At 60.7% G+C, this 14,411-nt stretch overlaps 1 protein-coding gene across 2 annotated transcripts in view; it reads left to right on the forward strand.

Annotated features, from left to right (window-relative positions):
• The window catches only part of ITPKB (inositol-trisphosphate 3-kinase B), a 91,869-nt gene that overhangs the window by 73,569 nt on the left and 3,889 nt on the right, over nucleotides 1–14,411 (forward strand). For both annotated transcript variants that reach the window (XM_039883281.1, XM_039883282.1), the window contains exons 3-7: nucleotides 4,290–4,389; nucleotides 5,544–5,757; nucleotides 9,650–9,854; nucleotides 11,656–11,757; nucleotides 13,360–13,431. In XM_039883281.1, the coding sequence (XP_039739215.1) occupies nucleotides 4,290–4,389; nucleotides 5,544–5,757; nucleotides 9,650–9,854; nucleotides 11,656–11,757; nucleotides 13,360–13,431 (693 nt within the window). The remainder of the gene's footprint in view (nucleotides 1–4,289; nucleotides 4,390–5,543; nucleotides 5,758–9,649; nucleotides 9,855–11,655; nucleotides 11,758–13,359; nucleotides 13,432–14,411) is intronic.

The following is a 14,411-nucleotide window of genomic DNA, read 5'->3' on the forward strand; positions in this document are numbered from 1 at the left end:
TGGAGGTGGCACTCGCCCAGCCCTGAATGGGACGTGCCTGGGTTTTAGTGGCTGGACCGTCTCCCAAAGGCAAAGACGACTCAGGGACGGGGCCCCTCGCTTGCTGGTAGGCACGGCCGTGGGGAATTGGGCAGAGGTTCCCAGTATGAGCCAACACCTCCTGGCCATGACAGAGAATGGAATGACTGTGGTGAAACTACTTTACCTGCTGAGTCTTGGGTTCTTCATCTTACAGAGAAAATATTTCTATCATCAGGTGGTTGTGAAGATCAGGGATGAGGCCCTAAAGTGCCCGGTCTGGCGCCTGTCCCATAGAAAGAGCTCCGTGGGTGATAAGAGTCATGAATGCAAACCCAGGCGCAGGGCTGGCGGACGTGCTCCACATCTAGAGAAGGAGCCCTCCCAGCCTCCAGTGAGATGCCAGCCGAGACCTGTCAGGCATGTGGAGCTCTGGGGACATTCCAGGACGGGTCAGCAGAGGGTGTCCAGATGCCCCCGATGATTGGAGGTGATGAAGGGACAGGGCCAGTGAAATGGGTAGGCGGCCAGTGCTGCCCTGGAGGAGGGGACCGGGTACCCTCTGCCACACTGTGGTCCAGGCACCTGAGGGCTGCTTTCACAGATCTCGGCTTGAGAAGTTGGAGACTTGGGACTGTGGTCCGATTTCAGAGAACTGACAGGCTATTGAGAAGGCCCCGGGAGAGAAAGGTAGAGAGGGCCGAGCTGAGAGGGGCCCATTGCTCTGGCCAGGGTTCTTCCCGGTCGTGGGCTGCCCTCCCTTCTTGTCTCGTCACCTGCCGTAGCTGGAGGAGGAGGCCTGGCACCCAGTTCTGAGGACCGTGGCTTCTTCCAGTGAGGGGCTTGGAGGGAGCCTGTTAGCCTAGCCGGCCTCACCCACCACAGGAGGCAGCTTCTACCTCGTATAGGTCTGGTCCTGGACGGGGCTGGGTCTCCTGCCGCTGGAAGGGAACTGCCCATCGGCCCATCTCCCGCCCTACCATCTGTCTCCATTCCTGTGGGCCGGATGGCAGGTGGGGGTGGGAAGGGGGTCACCCTGCAACCTCCTTTCCCAGGCCTGGACTTGGACCTGGAAGCGCCTCTTCTGCTTAATGTTTGGCAGCCACACGAGGCGCTGCCTGGCGCTGCTATTTAAAACACGGGAAAAACCCCTGCGTGCTCTGCCAGCAGAGTGAAGTCCCCCGGTGTGCCGCCCGCCCGAGCGGAATATTCCGCTGGCCTCCGCTGTGCAGGGCAGCCGTGGGATGCAGGCTCTCGTGGCCTTGGGCACGCGGGGCCCCTTTTCATGTAGAAGAAATGCTTCCTCTCGGAGGAGGTGTGGGAAAGGGGAAGCTGAACAGAAAATGCCCCATTTATTCCGAGCTCGGTGATGTTGGGAGGATGGATCCCATTGAACTCTCCAGAAGATTTACAGCAACCCTCTCCCATCTGGGCCCTTGGTCTTCAATCTCTGAAGAAAGGTCCAGAATCTGTAGGTTTCACAGCTTCAGATGCCCCTGCTGAGCCCTAGTCTTGCTGTTCTCGTCCAGCGTCTGTTCCCTCCTGCCTCCCCGGGTCACGGGACCTGTAGGTCTCAGAAGAGCTGTGTCCTGGTAGGGTGGGTCTGACTCAGCCCGAGGCTCCACGGACTTTATCCCTGGGTAGCGATGGCAGCACCTCTGCTCGGCCCCGGACTAACTGCTCCCCATTCCCTGAACGCAAAGCTAAGACTCTTCCACAAGCACCCCGTAACCTCATGGCTCTACCTCTGGCATCGGGGGATCAGTGTGCCATTCTTCCTTTACAGGTAAGAGAATAGGGCCTCAAGGAAGGCCAGGAGTTTGTTCAAGGTCAGTCAGTGAGGAGGGGACGGAGCCAGAACTCACGCCAGGTGGGCCTGCCGCCCCCATGCCGCACTCCCCTGCGTCCAGGCTTCTTGGCCCAGCGTCCAGGGCTGGCCTCACCTGCTCTCCCTCCCTCAGCTCCCCCTGCTTCCAGCACCCATTCTCAGCAGACGTAGTCCCAAATCCCTGTCCCAAGCCTCGGTCCCCACAGGCGCTCCTGCCTGCGATGCCTCCTTTCCCGTCCCAGAGTCTTCCCCCAAACTGCCTCCGTTGCGTGCAGTCATCAGTCTTTGCGTGGACCCTCCCTGACCCTGCGACACATCTTCCCTGGGTCCTCTGTGGCCACCACATCTACAAAATGAAATGTGAAATGACACGTGGCAACCAGGTGTAGCAGTGGCCCTCTCTAGTCTTCCCCGGAGGGGCCATGGCAGTCAGGATGTGGACGGTCATTTTCCAGGGTCTTAAAGTGTCCATCCGTCCAAGGAGCCTGGTGGACCAGCTGTTCATCCCTCACTAGACAGACAAGGAAACCGAGGCTGGGAGAAGGGCAGTGTGGGTTTAGCTGCTCCCGGACGGGGGTGGGGGTGGGGTAGGCGCCCGGCCCGTCCCACCCATGCCCCGGACGTGTCCGAGCTCGGTTGCAGGGACGTGACCAGCAGGTGGTGCCCGGCTGTGCACTTTTCCTCTGGCCCTACCTTAACGTCTCCCCCAGGCCCCGTGAGCCACCACTTGGCTCATCTCCTTTAACTAGGTTTTTCCATTGTTGCCTCGGCATTGTCCACGCTGATTGTTTATGCAGCCTTCTGGGCTCTCAGATAAGAACTGCCTCCCTTCCTCCGCCTTCGGCGACCTCCATCAGCCCGATCCAGGACAAACGCCCTTGTCTGTAAGGGCCCGTCCCCTTCGTCACGTGGCCTGGCAGAGCATGCCGCCCTCACTTAAGATACACTAGGTCTTGGTGGTAGGTCAGGGCTTCTGGGATGGGGATAAAAATTGCCAGGATCAGGAGGGAAAAATTCTTCTCCTTAAACAGATTTTAACTTGAAAACTTGATGACAGAAGCAGCTGAGTCTCAGCAGAGAGAAGAGATAAAACAACAGAGGCTGATTTAACCTTGATTTAACCTCAGGCTCCAGCAGCCTCCACAATCGGAGTCCGTCCCGTCTCCCCAGGGGGGCTGCTGGCCACTGTGGGACAGGGAGTGAGGAGACACACCTTTGGGGGCCCCCTGTCAAGGCAGGACCCGCCTCACCCGCTTCTGCGGAATTCCAGCTTCTCCTTCCCAGCTCGTGGTTTTCACGCTGTGGTTTGGCTGCTCAGGGATCCGCTTTCTTGGGAACCGGAAACTTCTCAGTTTGGGTTCCCGTCGCCCCTTCAGGGGCTCGGGGTTATAGGATGCTCGATCTTCACCTCCGTCGCCTGTTCTTATTAAAGTGAACGTAGGGATATTTGTTTCTAGGCAGGGTTTATTGCTGGGGGGAAAAGGGATTTTTTTTAAAAAAGTCATTAAACAGGTGAGGGTTTAGATGCCAGCTTCGTCGCTTACTAATCTGAGGCTCGGGGTCTACGGATGACAGTAACCACCTTGCATGCATGCTCGCCGCGAAAGCAAGAAGGCGCTCGATGAATGTTAGTTCTCCTTTCTGCCCAAGGAGCCTGTCCTGCCCACGTGTGCGCGCACACACACACGCCTGCACACACACACGCGCGCGTGCACACACACAGTTTTTGCTTCCGACACATCCTGAGGAGAAGTACAGTGAAAAGGAGAGACCTGTGGGCCTGCTCATCCTGTGCACCCGTGGGGTGAGGGATGGGGGTGCTGTCCCTGGGGAACTCCCTTTAAAACCTCTCCTCAAACCGCTCACTGGCTAGAGGTGCTTCTGCTGCCACCGCGTCCAGCAATGAAACATGAAATGACACGTTGCAGCTGGGTGTCGGGCCCTCTCTAGTCTTCCTCCGAGGGGCCATGCTTGGGATGTGAGGTTATTTTCAAGAGTCTGAGTGTCCATCAGTCCACGGAGCCCGGCGGGCCCGCCGTCCAGCCCTCAGGCCCTGAGAGGGGCTTGAAGAAGGGCGCTGTGTGTTCACTTGTTCCCGGCGAGGGTGGCATGGGATGGCGTCAGCCTGACTTGAGGGCTCCCTGCCACAACCCCACCTCGCCTCCCACCCCCAGAACTTGTAAGACCCTTGTCCCCAAAGGTCCCCTTTCTTCTGGTCATTTTGCACAGGCTGTGTGTAAAAACAGGCTTTGCAGATCCGCTTCTGACTCCGTGCTGCATAGGTGACAGAGACGAGGTCTCTGGAGCCACCGAGGGCACCTGCGCGGTGGCCGTGGCCCTGCATCCTGTGGCCACTGGCGTGGGTCGCCTTGCTTCGAGTTCATCTGACCGGAAAGCAATTGCTGTCTTTCTGACGTGGAGCTTCTCGTTCGCTTGTTTCTAGAGCAAATCATGGAGGAAAATAAAAAACATGGTGCACTGGTCTCCCTTTGTCATGTCCTTCAAGAAGAAGTACCCCTGGATCCAGCTGGCAGGACACGCAGGTAGCACAGTTCTCCCGGACTTCCTGTTGGGGACATCCGGCTCTCTGGAGAGTCACCTAGCACCTGTGGGAGGGAGGGCCTGTCTCTGGATGCTCCTGGGGACGACTGCAATGGGACAGTTTTCTCTAAGAACTGGCGATGGCAGTTGCAGCCGTACTTGCCAGACGGGGCCTTAATGCTGCCTTGAAAGCACACACGACTGTCCTCTGCAGAGTCGGTGCCACCGCACCCCCGACCATGCACACACCCGGCCTCTGCCTCAGTCTCTGTCTCTCTGTCTCTTTCTCTGTCTCCCAGTTTAACTCAGTAAAACAGATGAAGCCGTCAGCCATATGGCTTGCCTGCCCTTTGTCGTCTTAGACAAAGAGACGGCACTGGCCCCTTCACTGAGCACTACTGTATGCCCACCTGGCCATGGTCCTAGGGGTCACAGCATGAATGGAAACATGGTGTCCATCCCGAGGCAGCTCGTGGGCAGCAGACAGGGTGGAGAGCTGGGTGCAGGCGGCCGGGCGCCAGGCCACCCATGGGGTTTCCAGTTTGCCCATCGACAACAGGGAGGAGGGACAGCTGGAGCCAAAGCCCCAGAGCTGTCTTGTCTACGCGTGGGGGGCCGCTGGTGCACCTCATCTTCTGGGGGCGTTCCAGGGGCCGCCTGGGGACCTACCCACCTGACTTCAGGCCAGCGCAGGGGCCGATGTTTCATTTACACCTCCGGCCACAATGTCCAGCCCAGGTCACATGGATGGACACCCTTCCCAAATCCTTACCCAAGGGCGGGGCTCAGGAACACTGCCCAGGCGGGCGAGCCCTGGACTCCTGCTTTTCGGCCATCCTGGCACTGAGTCCAGTCCGGTTAGGGCTTCTGCTCTACCGAGGCCGGAGACACCGTCACCCACAAGCGGGTCGATGATGGGGGGTGGGGATGGTCGTCGTTCTGCAAAGAGGAGTGACCAGGTCTTGGCACAGAGGGTCCGGCCCTGCTGACCCTCTAGCAGTGAGCACTGGCGACCCTCCATTTTCAGACTCCTTTATCCTGTGCTTAGCGAGCCCCAGAGCATCCCCACAGGGCCCAGGCCCCGCCACCACGGGGCTGTCGGGGTGGGGAGGGCCACACCTGAGGACCAAGGGCCTCCTCCCGCCTTGCTCTGCAGGGAGTTTCAAGGCGGCCGCCAACGGCCGGATCCTGAAGAAGCACTGTGAGTCGGAGCAGCGCTGCCTGGACCGGCTGATGGCCGACGTGCTGAAGCCCTTCGTGCCTGCCTACCACGGGGACGTGGTCAAGGACGGGGAGCGCTACAACCAGATGGATGACTTGCTGGCCGACTTCGACTCGCCCTGTGTGATGGACTGCAAGATGGGTGTCAGGTGAGCCGGGCTCCCGGGGACACGCGCCTCCTCCCACGCCTGGCCCCACGGCGGATGCTGGCCCAGCCTCCGAGGCTTCCAGGAGGCCTGGCCTCCCTGTTCGTGTGTGCAGGGCGGGCCTGGGGGGTCTGGTCGCACCCCTGGGACCCCAGCCCTACTCCAGTTGTCTCACGTCACGTGCAGAGGGGACGGGAACCTGGCAGTGCCCCTGAAGGGCCCCTCTTCTCTCCAGTGAGCTGAGGTCGGGAGGAGCCAGGGGCCCTGGCTTGGGGCTGAGCCTCCCCAAGGAGCTGCCCATCTGGCCGGGTGGGTTGCTGGGGGCAGCAAGGTGGTGGCTTCCTGTGACCTGAGCCCGGGCGAGACTCAGAGAGTAGAGGCTCTTCTCATCCGTCCTCTCCCCCGTGCCAGAGGGAAGAGACAGCTGCTTGGTGGGCTGTGTTAGTTCGCCAGAGAGGACCTGTGCTGTCCTCAAAGCACAATGGAGGACGGGGCCCAGGAGCCTGGGGCGCCCTGGCCACACACTGTGTGGCTCCCCCTTCTCCACTGGGGCTGTCGACCATGGGGTACCCAGTGTGCTGTGCTTGCCTCAGAGCCACCTGGATGCAGGTGCCTGGACTGGGTGGGACGGCCAGACGCGGGGCTCCTCGAACCTGTCTGCATCTCCCGGGGGAGGCCGGGCTCAGAAGCAGAGCTCAGAGCTGGAGCCCGTTCACTTCGGATGGGTTGGCAGTTTTATTTCTTATGAGATTGAGAAAGAGGAGTGTGTTTGTATGCATGTGTGTTCATGCACGTGTGTTCATGTGCGCACATGTGCTAATGTGTGTTCGTATGTATGCGTGTGTTCATGCGTGTGCACGCCTGCTCATGCGTGTGCATGTCCATGTGCATGTGTGCTCATGTGTGTGCATGTTCGCGCGTGTGTGCACGTGTGCTCATGCACGTGCATGTTCATGCATGTGCGTGTGTGCTTGTGTGTGCGTGCTCATGCGCGTGCACGGTCATGCGTGTGCATGCACGTTTGCGCATGCACGTATTCATGGTGTGTGTGCTCATGCGTGTGTGTTCACGCGCGAGCGTGTGCGCACGTGTGCATCCATGCATGTGTGCATGTTCATGTGTATGCACGTTCATGTGTGTGCGTGTTCATGCGTGTGCATGTTCATGCGTGTGCGTGCGCGTGTCCAGGAGAGAGACGGGCCAAGCCCAGCGGTTTTTCTCCCCTCCTCACTCCTGGGAGTTGTGTCCTAAAGTCAGGCCCTGCGTGCTGACATTCTGTGGTCCTTGGTGTTGCCCCCAGGCCAGGGACGGGGGACAGGGTAGTGCAGGTCCTGGCCTCCCTCGCTCCCTCTCTCATCAGCTCCGGGCCACAGGGAGGAGACAGAACATTCCTCCAGAGCCCCGCGTGGCCGCTGCTCTCCCCCAGTCTTATTTCTGTTCCTCGAGGCCCCCCTGACGCCACCACCTCTCGGTGCCCAGGACGCGCCTCCCAAGGGGAGATAAGTATTCTGTATGGTGTTCACTCAGACCGTGGCCAAAAAACTGCACCCTGTGACTGTAGCTGTCTGTCCCTGGGCGACTGCCGGGGACAGGACTCCCTCTGCCCAGGGCGGCCCCTGCACCTCCTCCCCCGTTCTCCTGCCTCCTGCTTCTGTCCCACTGCATCGGGGGGCTCTCAGGAGGGACCCACAGGGACCAGTGAAGCTCGGACACGTTTAACCCAGTCCCGGCAGGGTCTGGAGGCAGAGGGAGTCGGGGGAGAGGAGGAGCCCCCATGGAGGGGAGGACGTGGGTCTCCCCATAAACAGTCCCTCCCCCACCAGCCCTACCTTCCTGGCCTTGCAGATCCTAAGGACAGGCCCTGCTGTGCTCTGAGCACTCTGCTGGGTGCTCCTCGCGGCCACCCTGGGGCCAGGCAGGGGGCTTTGACACCAGGGGCCTGGGGACCTCTCAGGGCCATGCGGCCCCACAGTCCTCGCACGCCCGCAGATCGAGCCTGGGTCCCGCGGGGCTCAGCCTCTCCGGAGACGGACAGTCCACGGCCATCCCAAGAGCATGGCCTGTCCCTGCCAAGGGAGGAGGCCAGAGCCTGGGGCCACCACAGACACTGAGTCCCAGACATGGGCGGTTGGCACTGTCACGGAGCAGTGGTGGAAGGTTTGATAGGCAAACCCAGCCTCAGGCACAGTGGGGCCTAAGGCGCCTGTAGCATCCTAGACAAGGTGCATCTCGCCCCAATTCCACATTGACAGACACTCATATTCCTCTGGGGAGTTTCCTTAACTTTGACCCTGTAAATCTGTGACCCGCCACTAAAAAGTCAGAGGTATCTTCCTGACACCAGACCAGGGTCTGCTGGGTGGAGACCATCACTGACTGTCTCCAGCCCTCCTCGAAGCTGTGGGTGGCTTTGGTGTATCACCTGTTGTCTCTCCACCCCCTGCCCCCCACCATGCGAGATGGAGCTCTGACTTTACCTCTGGGGGGATCGGGCGGGCAGCAGGGCAGCGTGGGGAGGCTCTGTGGCTCGTCTCCCGGCAGACCCCCAGCCCGACTATCCAGCTGATGACTCTGCAGGCACCTCTGCCCAGCCCTGTTCCCCTCCTGGAGGATGAGCAGCTCTGCCCAGACAGAGCTGCCGGGGCCCTCTGTGCAGAAAGCCCATGGGAAAAGGGATTTGACATCAAGGCCGGCTTCCTGTTTATGGAGCTTCTGACAGCTCTTTGCAGAAGTGAAGCCACCCACCGCCCCGCAGGCCCCTGAAGTGCGTCGGAGCGTTTGGGACGGCTAGCCCCTCGCCCAGCCACTCAGCGTCCACACGGGCCCACACACACACATGGGGCTCCGTGCGCACGTACCCCACCTCGCAGCCTCCACCTCGAAGCTCATCACCGCATCGCTAGTGTGTGAGCACGCACGTGTGGCTGTGGGCACAGGCATGTGTGCAAGTGCACAGCCAAGGGCTAGTGGTCCTCTACCACCTTCGTCGCCTCTGGGAAGGCCCTGATTGACCAGGCCCAAGGTCATACCCGAGCATTCGGTTTTTTGCTTATATCGGTTGTTAGAGTGGTTTCTGGAAACATATCTTTCAAAGACGTCAGGAATTTGTCATTCGGTCTGTTCTGGGCCCCACATGAGCAGCTTAGGAGTGTTGGGGGGATGGCAGAGCAAGGCCCCCAGGACAAGCAGGGGAGAGTGGACACCTGGCTATGCAGTTGGCCGCATTTTCGCCAGCTTTTCAGGCTGGGGGCTCAGACGTGAGGAGGCGTGGGCTGGGCCAAGGCCTGGTGCCCACAGGGCAGGATGGACTGGGGACGAATCTGTGACACAACAGGGGCCAAAGAGCCCCAAGAAGCCCTCTTGTCATGGGCTTCTCCTTCCAGCACTCTGGCTCCTCAGAGGCCACCTTCTGGCAAGATTTCCCTCCTTGGAGAGAGCCAGGAACATTCAAGGGTCTGCTCAGCCCCTCAGGCTTCCTGAGCCCCGGGGTGGTGGGTGGGGTGGGGAGACAGAATGAGCTCTGACTCACACAGGTGCTGGCTTCGGAAGCCCTCAGGTCCCAGGCAGCCAAGCGAGGACAGCTGGGGCCCTGAGTGGACCCTGCCCACAGCCCCCTCTTCCAGCCTCACTCCAGCAGGAGCAGCCCGCCTCACTATCCTGCCTCCTCCTTCTGGCCCCTGTGAGGCTCGCCCGGGAGGAGGGGCTCCCGGGCCTGTGTCGGGCCTTCTTGGTGGTCTTGGCATGAAGTTGCCCCCACCCAGAAAGGCCGCCCCTGTTCTCAGCCTGGGGCCAGCCCCTGCCCAACCTGGGTGAGCCTGCCTTGACGGAGCTGCCTGGCACCTCCCATGGGCACGGTATAGCCAGCAGCCCTCACGGGACCTCCCCTCCCACACAGGACCTACTTGGAAGAAGAGCTCACCAAGGCCCGGAAGAAGCCCAGCCTCCGGAAGGACATGTACCAGAAGATGATCGAGGTGGACCCCGAGGCCCCCACTGAGGAGGAGAAAGCCCAGCGGGCCGTGACCAAGCCACGGTACATGCAGTGGAGGGAGACCATCAGCTCCACAGCCACCCTTGGGTTCAGGATTGAGGGCATCAAGGTGAGGCTGCCTGGCCACCCAGCTCCCAGGGGGAGAAGGGATGGGGGGGTGGGGCTTGGGCTCTGCCAGCATCCACAACGGTCCCAGCTGTTCTCAGGACCTTCGAAGGCTATAAGCTCCTCCCCTCTCAGGCCCAGGTGTGAGCAGCCAGGTCAAGGGACAGGCGTTTGGAGAAACTGGCCTACTTTTCTGTCTGGGGATGGATGGGGCGGCCATGCAGGGGGTTGGGACCTTGGAGCAGCTATGGCTTCTGGTTCTGCCAGCAGTCAGCCCGCTGCCAGGGATTCTTCCCTTAGCCCAGACTATGCTGGGCACTGGGAACCCACCCAGGAGCCAGCTTGCAGGATGCCAGGAGGGAGACCTAGCTCATTCTGTTCGTGGCCCAAAAACTGGGGACTGGCCATGAGAGGCAGGCCAGGGAGGGAGTATGCAGCTGCCTTTGCCGTCCTACCCATGACCCGCACTGTGCCCGGGCAAGCACAGCTCTCTGCATCAGCAAACACCTCTGGCGAGGCTGCACCGAGGCCACCCCCCACTTTAGGGCCACCTCATTCTCTCTTCTTTCCTCTTCAGTCTTCCGAGAGAGGTCTGAGAATGCTCCCCCTATATCCACCCCCGTCTTGCTGTGAGATTTGAAGACATGCATTCACTCCAAGTAGCAAGGCAGGGAGGTGCCGGGCCGCTCAGGGTCTCAGGCAGCGTCCCTCCGGAGCTGATGGTGGTGCCCGCAGCGTTCTTGGGATTCCCTTGTCTCCCCATCCTCGGCCCACATCGCCCAGCCCTACGGTCAGGGCCGGGTGGCTGGGAGCCTGGACTCACGGGCAAGCTGAAGCCAGGGCAGGCTCCGCAGCCTCTCTGCAGATGACATTCAGGTGTGAGGTTTTGCGGTTGTCAGTGTCTTGCTGTTGATGGTGGCAAGCGGGGGAAAGTGTTCGCCCTCCCCCAGGACAGCTGCTCTAAAGCTTGGGGCTGAGAAAGCCATTCGCTCCTTCCCTGTCTCCTAAATCCAACTTTTCTCTTTTTTTTATATCCAGCCTTCGGACTGGATGCAGATTATATGCTCGTCGTCCTCCCCTTCATGCTCATTGTCCTTTATCTGTGGGAAACGATCCACTTTTCCCTTCCCCTCCCCCTCTCAAGCTGGATGCTCTGGTCTCTGTCCACTGTCCAGCTGCAGGAACAGCCAGCGGTCCCGTCTTCTTGGGCTGGGGGCCACCAGCTCTGAGAGAAGCCACTGTCCTCACCAGCAGTCCACCTGCCTCTCCCCTCTCTTGCTCCAGGAAACGCCCCTCAGGGTCCCTGCGGGAAAGGCTCAGCTGAGATACAGGTCACCCTGCAGCCACCCCGCCCCCAGACCCCGCCTATTCCTCCAGGGCTTTCACTAATCTCCAGCCTGGCAGTGCGCAGGCCCAGGTGTGGGGGCTCCTGGGGGCGCCTTCCTTCCTTCCCCGTTGTCCCCAGAGCTCCCATCTCCCCCTGGAGGAGGGACGCGCTGCATGCTGCCCTGGAACAGACACTGCTAAGGGCACGGCGCGGGGCCGAGGGGACGGTGTGGGGCCGAGGGGACGGTGCGGGGCCGAGGGGACGGTGCGGGCCTAAGGAGCAGCGTGATCTCACGCGCTGCGTGGACCTGGGAACAGCGGGAGGCGGCATCACTTCCTGGCTTTTGGGGAACCTATGATGAAAGGTCTTAAATTACAATCTCCGATGACTGCCCGGGGGTCAGTTCTGGGCTTAGCGCCGCCCTTGCCGATGCTGGGCCCACGCGCCCTCCGCTGACCCCGTCCTGGGTTCCTCTTAGAAGGAAGACGGCTCCGTGAACCGGGACTTCAAGAAGACCAGAACGCGGGAGCAGGTCACCGAGGCCTTCAGAGAATTCACTAAAGGGAACCGCAGCATCCTGGTGAGTCGGCACCCCGCGAGGGACACCCCGCGAGGGAGCGGAGCCCTGAGTCTCTCGGGCAGGATGAGAGTCTTGCCCAGACCCAGCCTGACAGCAGCGGCGGCCACGGTGGCCACACAGAAAGCCCCGGCCCCAGACTTCTGCTTGGAAGGTGATGTGTTCGTCGGCCCGGTCGCTGGGTGCGCGGGGAAGCTCAGGGAGCACCCGCTCACTCTTTCCCTCAGCGGTCGACCTCACAGCTCCCCCAGAAGTGAGGTCCATCCCCCGAAGAGCGGCCCTCACTGTCGCCATGTTTCCTCAGCACCCGCTGCCTGCGGGCGTTGCACCGAGTGCGTATCCGGCCCTCACGCAGCCCTCTGCAGTGGGCAGACAGTCTCGTCCCCATGCTAACGATGAGGAAACTGAGAGGTCAAGGGCACACAGCTAGGCCAGGGCGGGGCTGGAAATCCCCCAGGTGGGCCCACAGCCTGCGGGTCCTCCTGGACGTGAGGCCGAGTGAAGGAAATATGTTTGGAAGGCGCATTGCCCACCCCCCCCCCAGCAAGAACTGGCCGTCTGTCTCTGTGGCGTGCATGGCAGACATTCATGACAAAGTGACTTCCTTTGCCACTGCAACAGCAGACAGGCTAGACAGATGCTCTGGCCACTGGGATCAGGACCCTGACCCTCCCAGCAGAGGTAGGATGTGTCCAGCCTTCACACCCCGGTGGCAGGGTGCCCTGTGACGGTCAGAGACCCAGGCACATCAGGGCTGTGGGCACCAAGAGAGGCACCTCCTGAACAGGCTCCCAGGGCTGCAAGGCAGGGAAGGGGGGGACCAGACACCTTTTTCTCCAGGGAGACTCAGTGCCAGCTGGAACTCTCTCTCCCTTCCTTTTCTGGCCAGGAGACTTCCCACGGCTCCTGGTGAGCCCTGAGGCTTCAGTCATGGGGCACACACCCCAACTCTTCCATAGCGTGAGCCTCTCTCTGGGTGCTGGGTCACCAGGTCCTCAGCAAAGCCCACCACAGAGCGCACACTTCCTGTGCCTCGATGAGGGGTTTATCCTGGTGCTGAGCTCCAGGCTGGTGCTGCTACAGACAGGCATTGAGAGACCGCGTGTGTCTGTGTGCGACAGGCTTCCCTAGCGGTCCCCAGGGGCAGTGGCCACCCCCAGGGCCAGTACAGTCAACCCGGGTTTGGAGAGCTCTGTGGAGAGGCCCCTGGCAGAGAGATTTGTGGCTCCTTCACTTGCTCTGTCCTTTCAAAAGTCGGGGCACTGCAGTTTGTAGTCAGGAAGACACCATGGCAACCAGGCTTTTAGGATGCTGCCTGCCTCTGCACTGCCGGCGTTCCAGAATAAACTTAACCCTCATGCAAGGAGCTTCTGGAGGCTGCACGGCTGCTGAGGACCTGTGCCTCCTGCCCCTCCTACTCACGCAGCAGTGTGCACTAGAGAAGGCATGGGGCCAGGAGCCTGGCCACCCCGCTTTCTCTGGGCCTCAGTTGCTTCATTTCTAGATGAGGAGTTTGGAATAAATTATCAGGGTGTAAAGTCCTCACTCTAATGAGCCAAATGGGGCTTCAAGTGTTTAAAAATGTGGTCACCTTTCTGTTCCTAGATTGCCTACCGGGACCGGCTGAAGGACATTCGAGCCACCCTAGAAATTTCTCCCTTCTTCAAGTGCCACGAGGTGGGTATTGGGTTGTTGCCATCTTGGGCAGAAAGCCATGGTCCGTGCAGCGGGCACGACATTTGGGCCTGCCACCTGAGCTGTGAGCGCACCTCCCGCCATAACAGACCTGCTCGCTTCAAAAGTCCAAGGATGACCACAGCCAGACACAGGCCATCCAGGATCAGGCTCCTCACCTCAGGCAGGAACCAGGTTGTGACACCTCGGTGCCAGGCACCCTGGGATGACCACACTGGGCTGTCCTGCCTGAGATCTGAGGTCATCGTCTTCTCTCTGCTCCCTCCCGGCCACTGTGGCTCATCTGACTAGTGTCTTAGGACAGAAGCTCTCAGAGCTCCTAGAGTAGCCAGGTAACCCCCACCTGTCGCCACCCTGAGACCTGCAGGGCGAGCAGGCAGGCCTGCAGGAACCAGTCCGAGAGCAGGGCTGAAACTTTCCGCCTGCTCCCGCCTTGGCCTGCAGGGGCAGTGGGCAGCAGACAAGGAACCAGACAGCTGAGACAGAGGATTCGGGAGTGGTCAGCGGGTCCCCTGGAGGGTCTGTAAGGTCCTGACGTCAGGGCTCCCGGCCCCACGTGCCTGCGCACACGCAGCTGCAGCTTCTCTGCACGCACACCGCTCCCCGGGGAATAGCTGCCTTCTCAGGTGCCCTTTACTCTCCTCGGGCTCATTAAAGCCCAGTGGCCTCAGGTCCTTGGCTCCTCCTGCGGCCTCTGTCTTCCCAGCTTGAGATGAGGTCTCTGTGGAGCCCGCCAGAGCCTCCCTTGGCTCCGCCCGCCCACTTCCTCTGGGGGCTGGGGCCAAGCTGGAAGGACTTTAAGCCCCTGACCTCCTGGGCTGGTGCAAGGGCCTCGCTGTTGCCCTCGGCAGCCCCAGGCTTTGTCTCACATCTCGCCCCTCCCCCCCGCTTCGTCTTACTACCTTTGCTGTTATTTCTTGATTTTTTTACTGTCCTCATCTGGAGTCTCACTGGGAAACTTA

This window comes from Pteropus medius, unplaced genomic scaffold, assembly GCF_902729225.1.
Source record: "Pteropus medius unplaced genomic scaffold, Ma_sr-lr_union100, whole genome shotgun sequence".
Taxonomy (NCBI): domain Eukaryota; kingdom Metazoa; phylum Chordata; class Mammalia; order Chiroptera; family Pteropodidae; genus Pteropus; species Pteropus medius.